General features: G+C 63.3%; 1 protein-coding gene across 1 annotated transcript in view; it reads right to left on the bottom strand.

Annotated features, from left to right (window-relative positions):
• The window catches only part of SRCAP (Snf2 related CREBBP activator protein), a 121603-nt gene that overhangs the window by 70958 nt on the left and 36746 nt on the right, over nucleotides 1–13899 (bottom strand). The window contains 6 exon segments of the mRNA XM_071801381.1: nucleotides 1336–1513; nucleotides 2829–3103; nucleotides 4055–4147; nucleotides 6740–6829; nucleotides 8840–8912; nucleotides 13048–13142. Of these exon segments, the coding sequence (XP_071657482.1) occupies nucleotides 1336–1513; nucleotides 2829–3103; nucleotides 4055–4147; nucleotides 6740–6829; nucleotides 8840–8912; nucleotides 13048–13142 (804 nt within the window).

Raw genomic sequence — 13899 nt, forward strand, 5'->3', positions numbered from 1 at the left:
CATGGGTGCTCTGATGGACTCTAAAGACCCAACAGCACCCAAGGGTGCTCTGATGGACTCTAAAGACCCAACAACACCCATGGGTGCTCTGATGGACACTGAAGACTCTATGAGGACCCAACAGCACCCAAGGGTGCTCTGATAGACTCTAAAGACCCAACAGCACCCAAGGGTGCTCTGATGGACTCTAAAGACCCAACAGCACCCATGTGTGCTCAGATGGACACTAAAGACTCTATGAGGACCCAACAGCACCCAAGGGTGCTCTGATGAGCTCTAAAGACCCTACAAACACTCCCCAACACCCATGGCTCCTCTGATGGACTCTAAAGACTCCCCAAGGACCCTACAACACCCATGGGTGCTCCGATGGGCTCTAAAGACTCCCCAAGGACTCTACAGCACCCATGGGTGCTCTGATGGGCTCTAAAGACCCTACAGCACCCATGGGTGCTCTGATGGGCTCTAAAGACCCAACAACACCCACGGGTGCTCTGATGGACTCCAAAGACCCAATGGCACCCAAGGGTGGTCTGATGGACACTAAACCCCCCCCAGCACCCATGGGTGCCCCCGGGGGTTGGGTGGGGGTGTCTCACCCTTCTCGCAGGCCAGGTGGGCGAGCAGGGAGATGGTCTGGATGGTCTTGCCCAGCCCCATCTCGTCGACCCCACAGCACCCATGGGTGCTCTGATGGGCTCTAAAGACTCTATGAGGACCCAACAGCACCCAAGGGTGCTCAGATGGACTCTAAAGACCCAACAGCACCCCAAGAGTGCTCTGATGGGTTCTAAAGACCCAACAACACCCATGGGTGCTCTGATGGACACCGAAGACTCTACAAGGACCCAATAGCACCCAAGGGTGCTCTGATGGACTCTAAAGATCCTACAGGACCCTTGGGTGCTCTGATAGACTCTAAAGACCCAACAGCACCCAAGGGTGCTCTGTTGGACTCTAAAGATCCTACAGCACCCTTGGGTGCTCTGATGGACTCTAAAGACCCAACAGCACCCAAGGGTGCTCTGATGGACTCTAAAGACCCAACAGCACCCATGGGTGCTCTGATGGACTCTAAAGACCCAACAGCACCCAAGGGTGCTCTGATGGACTCTAAAGACCCCACAGCACCCATGGGTGCTCCGATGGACTCTAAAGACCCAACAACACCCATGGGTGCTCTGATGGACACAGAAGACCCTACAAGGACCCACAGTACCCATGGGAGCTCTGATGGACTCCAAAGACCCAAGGGCACCCAAGGGTGGTCTGATGGACATTAAACCCCCCCCAGCACCCATGGGTGCCCCCGGGGGTTGGGTGGGGGTGTCTCACCCTTCTCGCAGGCCAGGTGGGCGAGCAGGGAGATGGTCTGGATGGTCTTGCCCAGCCCCATCTCGTCGGCCAGGATCCCGTTGAGCTTCTTCTCGTACATGGTGACCAACCAGTCCAGGCCGATGTGCTGGTACTCGCGCAGGGTGCCCCGCAGCAGGTGCGGGATGGGCGTCTTCACCTGGGGAGGGGACAACGGGGGGCCCCTGGGTGACCTCGGGGGTCTCTGGGACATAGGGTGAAGTTACAGCACCCTAGGGTGGTCCTGGGGTAGCTGGGGGTCTCTAGGACCCAGGGGTGGATCTATAGGGATCTATAGCACCTTGGGGGTCTCTAGGACCCAGGGTGAACTTACAGCACCCAAGGGTGGTCCTGGGGTAGCTGGGGGGTCTCTAGGACCCAGGGGTGGATCTATAGGGATCTATAGCACCTTGGGGGTCTCTAGGACCCAGGGTGAACTTAGAGCACCCAAGGGTGGTCCTGGGGTAGCTGGGGGTCTCTAGGACCCAGGGTGAACTTACAGCACCCAAGGGTGGTCCTGTGGGACCTGGGGGTCTCTAGGACCCAGGGTGAACTTACAGCACCCAAGGGTGGTCCTGTGGGACCTGGGGGTCTCTAGGACCCAGGGTGAACTTACAGCACCCAAGGGTGGTCCTGGGGTAGCTGGGGGTCTCTAGGACCCAGGGTGAACTTACAGCACCCAAGGGTGGTCCTGGGGTAGCCGGGGGTCTCTAGGACCCAGGGTGAACTTACAGCACCCAAGGGTGGTCCTGGGGTAGCTGGGGGTCTCTAGGACCCAGGGTGAACTTACAGCACCCAAGGGTGGTCCAGGGGTAGCTGGGGGTCTCTAGGACCCAGGGTGAACTTACAGCACCCAAGGGTGGTCCTGGGGTAGTTGGGGGTCTCTAGGACCCAGGGGTGTCCCTATAGCACCCTAGGGTGGCCCTGTGGGACCTGGGGGTCTCTAGGACCCAGGGTGAACTTACAGCACCCAAGGGTGGTCCTGGGGTAGCTGAGGGTCTCTAGGACCCAGGGTGAACTTACAGCACCCAAGGGTGGCCCTGTGGGACCTGGGGGTCTCTAGGACCCAGGGTGAACTTACAGCACCCAAGGGTGGTCCTGGGGTAGCTGGGGGTCTCTAGGACCCAGGGTGAACTTACAGCACCCAAGGGTGGTCCTGGGGTAGCTGGGGGTCTCTAGGACCCAGGGTGAACTTACAGCACCCAAGGGTGGTCCTGTGGGACCTGGGGGTCTCTAGGACCCAGGGTGAACTTAGAGCACCCAAGGGTGGTCCGGGGGTAGTTGGGGGTCTCTAGGACCCAGGGGTGACCCTACAGCACCCAGGGGTTCTCTAGCACCCAGGGGTGGCCCTGGGCTACCTGGGGGTCTATAGGACCCAGGGGTGGATCTATAGCACCCGGGGGGTCTCTATGACCCAGGGCTGGATCTATAGCACCCGGAGGCTCTCTAGCACCCATGGGTGCTGCCGGGGGTACCTGGGTGGTGGCCAAGGTGTAGCCCTTGGGCTGGAGGCTCTCGGCGGCGGCGGCGATGTCGGTGATCTCCTTCTTGGGGGTGGGGTGCTGGGGGGGCGCGGGGTTGGGGTGCTGGGGGGCGCCCGGGGCGGGGGAGGGTTCTTGGGGGGCGGGGGGACCCGTTTCGCCTTCCTCTTCCTCCTCCTCTTCCTCTTCGTCTTCCTCTTCTTCGTCTTCCTCGTCGTCCTCGTCCTCCTCGTCGTCCTCGTCCTCGTCGCTCTCGCCCGCCGGGGAGTCTGGGGGGACACGGAGGGGCTGGGGGCGGGGCCAGCGGGAGCACCCAAGGGTGGCCCCATAGCACCCGGAGGTCTCTAGGACCCAGGGGTGGCCCCATAGCAACTGGGGGTCTCTAGGACCCAGGGGTGGCCCCATAGTAACTGGGGGTCTCTAAGACCCAGGGGTGGCCCCATAGCACCCAGGGGTGGCCCCACAGCAACTGGAGGTCTCTAGGACCCAGGGGTGGCCCCATAGCACCCAGGGATGGCCCCATAGCACCTGGGGGTCTCTAGGACCCAGGGGTGGCCCCATAGCAACTGGGGGTCTCTAGGACCCAGGGGTGACCCCATAGCACCTGGGGGTCTCTAGGACCCAGGGGTGACCCCATAGCACCTGGGGGTCTCTAGGACCCAGGGGTGGCCCCATAGCAATCGGGGGTCTCTAGGACCCAGGGGTGGCCCCATAGCACCCAGGGGTGGCCCCACAGCAACTGGAGGTCTCTAGGACCCAGGGGTGGCCCCATAGCACCCAGGGGTGGCCCTATAGCAACTGGGGGTCTCTAGGACCCAGGGGTGGCCCCATAGCAACTGGGGGTCTCTAGGACCCAGGGGTGGCCCCATAGCACCCAGGGATGGCCCCATAGCACCTGGGGGTCTCTAGGACCCAGGGGTGGCCCCATAGCACCCAGGGATGGTCCCATAGCACCTGGGGGTCTCTAGGGCCCAGGGGTGGCCCTATAGGACCCAGGGGGTCTCTGGGACCCAGGGGTGGCCCCATAACACCCAGGGGTGGCCCCACAGCAACTGGAGGTCTCTAGGACCCAGGGGTGGTCCCATAGCACCCAGGGATGGTCCCATAGCACCTGGGGGTCTCTAGGACCCAGGGGTGGCCCCAGGGCACCCAAGGGTGGCCGTACAGCACCTGGGGGGCCTCTAGGACCCAGGGGTGCCCCAGCACCCACGGGTGGGTACCTGAGCGGGTGCTGCAGGCCGGGGGGGAGTCGCAGTCCGAGTCGGTGAAGGCTCCGGCGTAGCGCTGGAGCAGCTCCTCCATCGGCAGGGCCCCTGCGGACACGGGGACACGGGGACACATGGGGACCCTGTCCCTATCTCCCATATCCCCACGTCCCCCTGTCCCCATATCCCCATCCCACGTGTGTCCCCATGTCCCCTGTCCCCATGTCCCACATGTGTCCCCATATCCCCATGTGTGTCCCCATGTGTGTCCCCATGTCCCCTGTCCCTATGTCCCATATCCCAATGTCCCCATGTGCGTCCCCATGTCCCCTGTCCCTATGTCCCATATCCCAATGTCCCCATGTACGTCCCCATGTCCCCTGTCCCCATGTCCCACATGTGTCCCCATATCCCCATGTGTGTCCCCATGTGTGTCCCCATGTCCCCTGTCCCTATGTCCCATATCCCAATGTCCCCATGTCCCCTGTCCCTATGTCCCATATCCCAATGTCCCCATGTGTGTCCCCATATCCCCCTGTCCCCATGTCCCAATGTCCCCATGTGTGTCCCCATGTCCCCTGTCCCCATGTCCCATATCCCCATGTCCCACATGTGTCCCCATATCCCCATGTGTGTCCTAACGTCCCCATGTCCCCAAGTCTGTCCCCATGTCCCTGTGTCTCCCAATGTCCCATTGTGTCCCCATGTATGTCCCCATGTCCCATGTCCCACATGTGTCCCCATATCCCCATGTGTGTCCCCATGTGTGTCCCCCCGTCCCCATATCCCAATGTCCCCATGTGTGTCCCCATATCCCCTGTCCCCATGTCCCAATGTCCCCATGTGTGTCCCATGTCCCCTGTCCCCATGTCCCATATCCCCATGTCCCACATGTGTCCCCATATCCCCATGTGTGTCCTAACGTCCCCATGTCCCCAAGTCTGTCCCCATGTCCCTGTGTCTCCCAATGCCCCATTGTGTCCCCATGTATGTCCCCATGTCCCATGTCCCACATGTGTCCCCATATTCCTATGTGTGTCCCCATGTGTGTCCCCCCATCCCCATATCCCAATGTCCCCATGTGTGTCCCCATGTCCCCCTGTCCCCATATCCCAATGTCCCCATGTGTGTCCCCATATCCCCATGGCCCATATGTGTCCCATGTCCCCCTGTGTGTCCCCATGTCCCAATGTCCCCATGTGTGTCCCCATGTCCCCCTGTCCCCATATCCCAATGTCCCCATGTGTGTCCCCATGTCCCTATGTCCCATATCCCCATATGCCAATGTCCCCATGTGTGTCCCCATGTCCCCCTGTCCCCATATCCCAATGTCCCCATGTGTGTCCCCATATCCCCCTGTCCCCATGTCCCAATGTCCCCATGTGTGTCCCCATATCCCATGTCCCCATGTGTGTCCCCATGTCCCCCTGTCCCCATATCCCAATGTCCCCATGTGTGTCCCCATGTCCCCTGTCCCTATGTCCCATATCCCAATGTCCCCATGTGTGTCCCCATGTCCCCTGTCCCCATGTCCCACATGTGCCCCCATATCCCCATGTGTGTCCCCATGTGTGTCCCCATGTCCCCTGTCCCTATGTCCCATATCCCAATGTCCCCATGTGTGTCCCCATGTCCCCCTGTCCCCATATCCCAATGTCCCCATGTGTGTCCCCATGTCCCCTGTCCCCATGTCCCATATCCCCATGTCCCACATGTGTCCCCATATCCCCATGTGTGTCCTAACGTCCCCATGTCCCCAAGTCTGTCCCCATGTCCCTGTGTCTCCCCATGTCCCAGTGTCCCATGTGTGTCCCCATGTCCCCACGTGTCCCCATGTCCCCTACCCTCCCTCTCCAGCTCATCCAGCTCCTGCTGGTGCTTGAAATGTCCCCATGTCCCCATGTCTGTCCCCATGTCCCTGTGTCCCCCTGCCCCCATGAGTGTCCCTATGTCCCCATGAGTGTCCCCATGTCCCCGTGTGTCCCCATATCCCCATGTGTGTCCCCATACCCTATGTGTGCCCCCATGTGTGTCCCCATGTGTGTCCCCATGTCCCACATGTGTCCCCATGTCCCATGTGTGTCCCCATATCCCCAAGTCCCCATGTCCCTGTGTCTCCCAATGTCCCATTGTGTCCCCATGTCTGTCCCCATGTCCCATGTCCCACATGCATCCCCATATCCCCATGTGTGTCCCCATATCCCCAAGTCCCCATGTCCCTTTGTGTCCCCATGTATGTCCCCATGTCCCACGTGTCCCCATGTCCCCATATCCCCAAGTCCCCATGTCTGTCCCCATGTCCCTGTGTCTCCCCATGTCCCAATGTCCCATGTGTGTCCCCATGTCCCCACGTGTCCCCACGTCCCCTACCCTCCCTCTCCAGCTCATCCAGCTCCTGCTGGTGCTTGAAATGTCCCCATGTCCCCATGTCTGTCCCCACGTCCCTGTGTCCCCCTGCCCCCATGAGTGTCCCTATGTCCCCATGAGTGTCCCCATGTCCCCACGTGTGTCCCCACGTGTCCCCACGTCCCCTACCCTCCCTCTCCAGCTCATCCAGCTCCTGCTGGTGCTTGAAATGTCCCCATGTCCCCATGTCTGTCCCCATGTCCCTGTGTCCCCCTGCCCCCATGAGTGTCCCTATGTCCCCATGAGTGTCCCCATGTCCCCACGTGTGTCCCCACGTGTCCCCACGTCCCCTACCCTCCCTCTCCAGCTCGTCCAGCTCCTGCTGATGATCCACGTCGCCCTCCAGCCGCTCCTGTGCTGCGATCGTCTCCTCCTCGTCCTCGCCTGCGGGGACATGGGACAGGTGACATCCCGGGTGACAGGGTCCCCAAGGGGTGACATCCCAGGGGACACGGCCCAGGGATGGGTGACAGGGTCCCCAAGGCGTGACAGGGTCCCCAAGGGGTGACAGGGTCCCCAAGGGGTGACAGGGTCCCCAAGGGCTGACATCCCAGGGGACACGGCCCAGGGATGGGTGACAGGGTCCCAAAGGGTGACAGGGTCCCCAAGGGGTGACAGGGTCCCCAGGGGGTGACATCCCAGGGGACACGGCCCAGGGATGGGTGACAGGGTCCCCAAAGGGTGACAGGGTCCTCAAGGGGTGACAGGGTCCCCAAAGGGTGACAGGGTCCCCAAAGGGTGACAGGGTCCCCAAGGGGTGACATCCCAGGGGACACGGCCTGGGGATGGGTGACAGGGTCCCAAAGGGTGACAGGGTCCCCAAGGGGTGACAGGGTCCTCAAGGGGTGACATCCCAGGGGACATGGCCCAGGGATGGGTGACAGGGTCCCAAAGGGTGACAGGGTCCCCAAGGGGTGACAGGGTCCCCAAGGGGTGACATCCCAGGGGACACGGCCCAGGGATGGGGGACAGGGTCCCAAAGGGTGACAGGGTCCCCAAGGGGTGACAGGGTCCCCAAGGGGTGACATCCCAGGGGACATGGCCCAGGGATGGGTGACAGGGTCCCAAAGGGTGACAGGGTCCCCAAGGGGTGACAGGGTCCCCAAGGGGTGACATCCCAGGGGGACATGGCCCAGGGATGGGTGACAGGGTCCCAAAGGGTGACAGGGTCCTCAAGGGGTGACAGGGTCCCCAAGGGGTGACATCCCAGGGGACACGGCCTGGGGATGGGGGACAGGGTCCCCAAAGGGTGACAGGGTCCCCAAGGGGTGACAGGGTCCCCAAGGGGTGACATCCCAGGGGACACGGCCTGGGGATGGTGGACAGGGTCCCCAAAGGGTGACAGGGGCCCCAAAGGGTGACAGGGTCCCCAAGGGGTGACATCCCAGGGGACACGGCCTGGGGATGGGGGACAGGGTCCCAAAGGGTGACAGGGTCCCCAAGGGGTGACAGGGTCCCCAAGGGGTGACATCCCAGGGGGACACGGCCCAGGGATGGGGGACAGGGTCCCCAAAGGGTGACAGGGTCCTCAAGGGGTGACAGGGTCCCCAAGGGGTGACATCCCAGGGGACATGGCCCAGGGATGGGTGACAGGGTCCCCAGGGGGTGACAGGGTCCCCAGGGGGTGACATCCCAGGGGACACGGCCCGGGGATGGGTGACAGAGTCCCCAAGGGGTGACAAAGTCTCCAAGGGGTGACAGAGTCCCCAAAGGGTGGGTGACAGTGTCCCCAATGGGTGACAGAGTCCAGGGACGGGTGACAGAGCCCATGGGTGGGTGACAGTGTCCCCAGCGGTGACAGAGCCCGGTGACAGTGACAGGAGTGTCCCCAGCGGGGACAGCGCCCGGTGACAGTGACAGGAGTGTCCCCAGCGGGTGACAGAGCCCGGTGACAGTGACAGTTGTGTCCCCAGAGGTGACAGAGCCCAGTGACAGTGACAGGAGTGTCCCCAGAGGTGACAGAGCCCGGTGACAGTGACAGGAGTGTCCCCAGGGGTGACAGAGCCCAGGGAGGGGTGACAATGTCCCCAGGGGTGACAGAGCCCGGTGACAGTGACAGGAGTGTCCCCAGGGGGTGACAGAGCCCAGGGAGGGGTGACAATGTCCCCAGGGGTGACAGAGCCCGGTGACAGTGACAGGAGTGTCCCCAGGGGTGACAGAGCCCAGTGACAGTGACAGGAGTGTCCCCAGAGGTGACAGAGCCCGGTGACAGTGACAGGAGTGTCCCCAGGGGTGACAGAGCCCAGTGACAGTGACAGGAGTGTCCCCAGAGGTGACAGAGCCCGCTGACAGTGACAGGAGTGTCCCCAGGGGTGACAGAGCCCAGTGACAGTGACAGGAGTGTCCCCAGAGGTGACAGAGCCCGGTGACAGTGACAGGAGTGTCCCCTCTCACCTTCGTCCTCGGCCGCGAACTCCTCGTCGTCCTCTCGGGGCTCCCATGGCCGCGGGTGCCGGCCCAGCAGCCCCTGGGGACATGGGGACAGGGGTCACATGGGGACACATGGGGACACGGGACAGGGGTCACATGGGGACATGGAGGACATGGGGACACATGGGGACAAGGGGGACACGGGGACAGGGGTCACATGGGGACAGGGGTCACATGGGGACACATGGGGACACGGGACAGGGGTCACATGGGGACATGGAGGACATGGGGACACATGGGGACAAGGGGGACACGGGGACAGGGGTCACATGGGGACAGGGGTCACATGGGGACATGGGGACACATGGGGACTGGGGGACACAGGGTCACACAGGGACATGGGGGGACATGGGGTCACACGGGGACATGGGGTCACATGGGGACATGGGGGACACGGGGTCACACGGGGACAAGGGGTCACATGGGGACATGGGGGACACGGGGTCACACGGGGACAAGGGGTCACATGGGGACACATGAGGACATGTGGGACATGGGGTCACATGGGGACATGGGGTCACATGAGGACATGGGGTCACACGGGGACATGGGGTCACATGGGGACATGGGGGACATGGGGTCACATGGGGGACATGGGGTCACATGAGGACATGGGGTCACACGGGGACATGGGGTCACACGGGGACATGGGGTCACATGGGGACATGGGGGACACGGGGTCACACAGGGACACGGGGTCACATGGGGACACATGAGGACATGGGGTCACATGAGGACATGGGGTCACACGGGGACATGGGGGACATGGGGTCACACGGGGACATGGGGTCACACGGGGACATGGGGGACACAGGGTCACATGGGGACACGGGGTCACACAGGGACACGGGGTCACATGGGGACAGGGGGTCACATGGGGACATGTGGGACACAGGGTCACATGGGGTCACATGGGGGACACGGGGGGACATGGGGACACGGGGTCACATGGGGACATGGGGGACACAGGGTCACATGGGGACAGGGGAGGACACGGGGTCACACGGGGACATGGGGGGACACGGGGACATGGGGGGACACGGGGTCACATGGAGAACATGGGGTCACACAGGGACATGGGGACATGGAGTCACACGGGGACATGGGGGTCACATGGGGACATGGGGTCACATGAGGACATGGGGGGACACAGGGTCACACGGGGACATAGGGGGACATGGGGACACGGGGTCACATGGGGACATGGGGGACACAGGGTCACATGGGGACACGGGGTCACATGGGGACAGGGGAGGACACAGGGTCACACGGGGACATGGGGGACACGGGGTCACATGGGGACATGGGGGACACAGGGTCACATGGGGACACGGGGTCACATGGGGACAGGGGAGGACACGGGGTCACACGGGGACATGGGGGACACGGGGTCACATGGGGGCACAGGGTCACATGGGGACATGGGGGGAGACAGGGACATGGGGGGACACGGGGGTCACATGGAGGACACAGGGTCACACGGGGACACAGGGTCACATGGGGACACGGGGTCACATGGGGACAGGGGAGGACACAGGGTCACACGGGGACATGGGGGACACGGGGTCACATGGAGACATGGGGGACACAGGGTCACATGGGGACACGGGGTCACATGGGGACATGGGGGACACAGGGTCACATGGGGACACGGGGTCACATGGGGACAGGGGAGGACACAGGGTCACACGGGGACATGGGGACACGGGGTCACATGGGGACATGGGGGACACAGGGTCACATGGGGACACGGGGTCACATGGGGACAGGGGAGGACACGGGGTCACACGGGGACATGGGGGACACGGGGTCACATGGGGGCACGGGGTCACATGGGGACATGGGGGAGACGGGGACATGGGGGGACACGGGGGTCACATGGAGGACACAGGGTCACACGGGGACATGGGGTCACATGGGGACATGGGGTCACATGAGGACATGGGGGACACGAGATCACACGGGGACATGGGGTCACATGAGGACATGGGGGGACACAGGGTCACACGGGGACATAGGGGGACACGGGGGGACATGGGGACACGGGGTCACATGGGGACATGGGGGACACAGGGTCACATGGGGACACGGGGTCACATGGGGACATGGGGGACACAGGGTCACATGGGGACACGGGGTCACATGGGGACAGGGGAGGACACGGGGTCACATGGGGACATGGGGGGACACGGGGACATGGGGGACACGGGGTCACATGGGGACACGGGGTCACACAGGGACAGGGGAGGACACGGGGTCACATGGGGACATGGGGGGACACGGGGACATGGGGGGACACGGGGTCACATGGAGGACACGAGGTCACATGGGGACATGGGGACATGGAGTCACATGGGGACATGGGGGTCACATGGGGACATGGGGTCACCCGGGGACATGGGGGGGGGACACGGGGTCACATGGGGACATGGAGTCACATGGGGACAGGGGGTCACATGGGGTCACATGGGGACACGGGGCCACATGGGGACATGGGGGACACAGGGTCACCACACAGGGACATGGGGGGACACGGGGACACACAGGGACATAGGCTGTGACATGGGGGTGACACGGGGGGGTGACATGGGGTGACATGGGGGTGACACAGGGACACGAGGGTGACACGGGGGTGACATGGGGACACGGTGGGTGACATGGGGGTGACCCGGGGGGTGACACAGGGTGACACAGGGTGACATGGGGGGGTGACACAGGGTGACATGGGGGTGACATGGGGGGGTGACATGGGGGTGACATAGGGGTGACATGGGGGGTGACAAAGGGACACGGGGCATGACATGGGGACACAGAGAGTGACAAGTGGGTGACACGGGGGGTGACACAGGGTGACATAGGGACATGGGGGTGACCCAGGGGGGTGACACAGGGACATGGGGGTGACATGGGGGGTGACACAGGGACATGGGGTGTGACATGGGGACACGGGGGGTGACATGGGGGTGACACGGGGGGGTGACACAGGGACACGGGGGGTGACACGGGGGTGACACGGGGTGACACAGGGACATGAGGGTGACATGGGGGGTGACCTGGGGGGGTGACACGGGGTGACACAGGGTGACATGGGGGTGACACGGGGGGTGACACGGGGGGACACAGGGACATGGGGGTGACATGGGGGGCGACACAGGGACATGGGGTGTGACATGGGGACACGGGGGGTGACATGGGGGTGACATGGGGGTGACACGGGGGGTGACACGGGGGTGACCCGGGGGGTGACACAGGGTGACACAGGGTGACATGGGGGTGACCTGGGGGGTGAGACAGGGTGACACAGGGTGACATGGGGGTGACACGGGGGGTGACACGGGGGGTGACACGGGGGGACACAGGGACATGGGGGTGACATGGGGGGTGACCTGGGGGGTGACACAGGGTGACACAGGGTGACATGGGGGTGACATGGGGGTGACATGGGGGGTGACATGGGGGGACACAGGGACATGGGGTGTGACATGGGGGCACGGGGGGTGACATGGGGGTGACACGGGGGGTGACACGGGGGGTGACACGGGGGGTGACACGGGGTGACACAGGGACATGGGGGTGACCTGGGGGGTGACCTGGGGGGTGACACAGGGTGACACAGGGTGACATGGGGGTGACATGAGGGTGACATGGGGGGTGACATGGGGGGTGACACGGGGGGTGACACGGGGTGACACAGGGTGACATGGGGGTGACACGGGGGGTGACACGGGGTGACACAGGGTGACATGGGGGTGACACGGGGGGTGACATGGGGGGACACAGGGACATGGGGGTGACATGGGGGCACGGGGGGTGACATGGGGGTGACATGGGGGTGACCCGGGGGGTGACACAGGGTGACACAGGGTGACACAGGGTGACATGGGGGACATGGGGGTGACCTGGGGGGGTGACACAGGGTGACACAGGGGGTGACACAGGGGGTGACACAGGGGGTGACACAGGGGGTGACACAGGGGGTGACACAGGGACACGGGGGTGACCCTGGGGGTGACCCGAGGCTGAGATGGGGACACAGCGGGTGACACGGGGGTGAAACAGGGTGTGACACAGGGGGTGACACAGGGACATGGGGGTGACATGGGGGTGACATGGGGACCCGGGGGGTGACCCAGGGTGACACGGGGGGTGACACGGGGGGTGACCGGGGGTACCTGCGGGGGCAGGGTCCCCAGCAGCCCCTCCAGGGGCCGTCCCGTGGGGGAGGGGCTGTCGGTGACGTCCTCGTCCGGCAGCTCCGCGTCCCCATCTGGGGGGTGACAGCACCCATGGGTGTCCCCAATGTCCCCATGCCCCCCGGATCCCCAGGTTCTGGTGTCCCATACCCCTCCCCAGTGTCCCCAATGTCTCCTTGTCCCCACCACTGGGCTGTGTCTCCCCACGTCCCCATATCCCCAGTCACCCCATGTCCCAGTGTCCCCATCTCCCCATATCCCCCTGTCCCCATGTCCCTCTGTCCCTGTATCACCCTGTCCCCATGTCCCCTGTACCCACATCCCATGTCCCCACATCCCATATCCCCCTGTCCCCATGTCCCATATCCCAATGTCCCCATATCCCATGTACCCATATCCCAATGTCCCCATATCCCCATATCCCAATGTCCCCATATCCCATGTCCCCATATCCCAATGTCCCCATATCCCCATATCCCCCTGTCCCCATATGCCCTGTCCCCATATGCCCTGTCCCCATATCCCCCTGTCCCCATGTCCCATGTCCCCATGTCCCCATATCCCCCTGTCCCCATATCCCCCTGTCCCCATATCCCCCTGTCTCCATGTCCCATATCCCCATTGTTCCCATGTCCCATGTCCCCAGTGTCCCCATATCCCCCTGTCCCCATATCCCCACATCCCCATATCCCATATCCCCCTGTCCCCATATCCCCCTGTCCCCATATCCCCCTGTCTCCATGTCCCATATCCCCATTGTTCCCATGTCCCATATCCCCATTGTCCCCATATCCCCCTGTCCCCATATCCCATGTCCCCATGTCCCCATAT

The sequence above is a fragment of the Patagioenas fasciata genome, chromosome 37, assembly GCF_037038585.1.
Source record: "Patagioenas fasciata isolate bPatFas1 chromosome 37, bPatFas1.hap1, whole genome shotgun sequence".
Taxonomy (NCBI): domain Eukaryota; kingdom Metazoa; phylum Chordata; class Aves; order Columbiformes; family Columbidae; genus Patagioenas; species Patagioenas fasciata.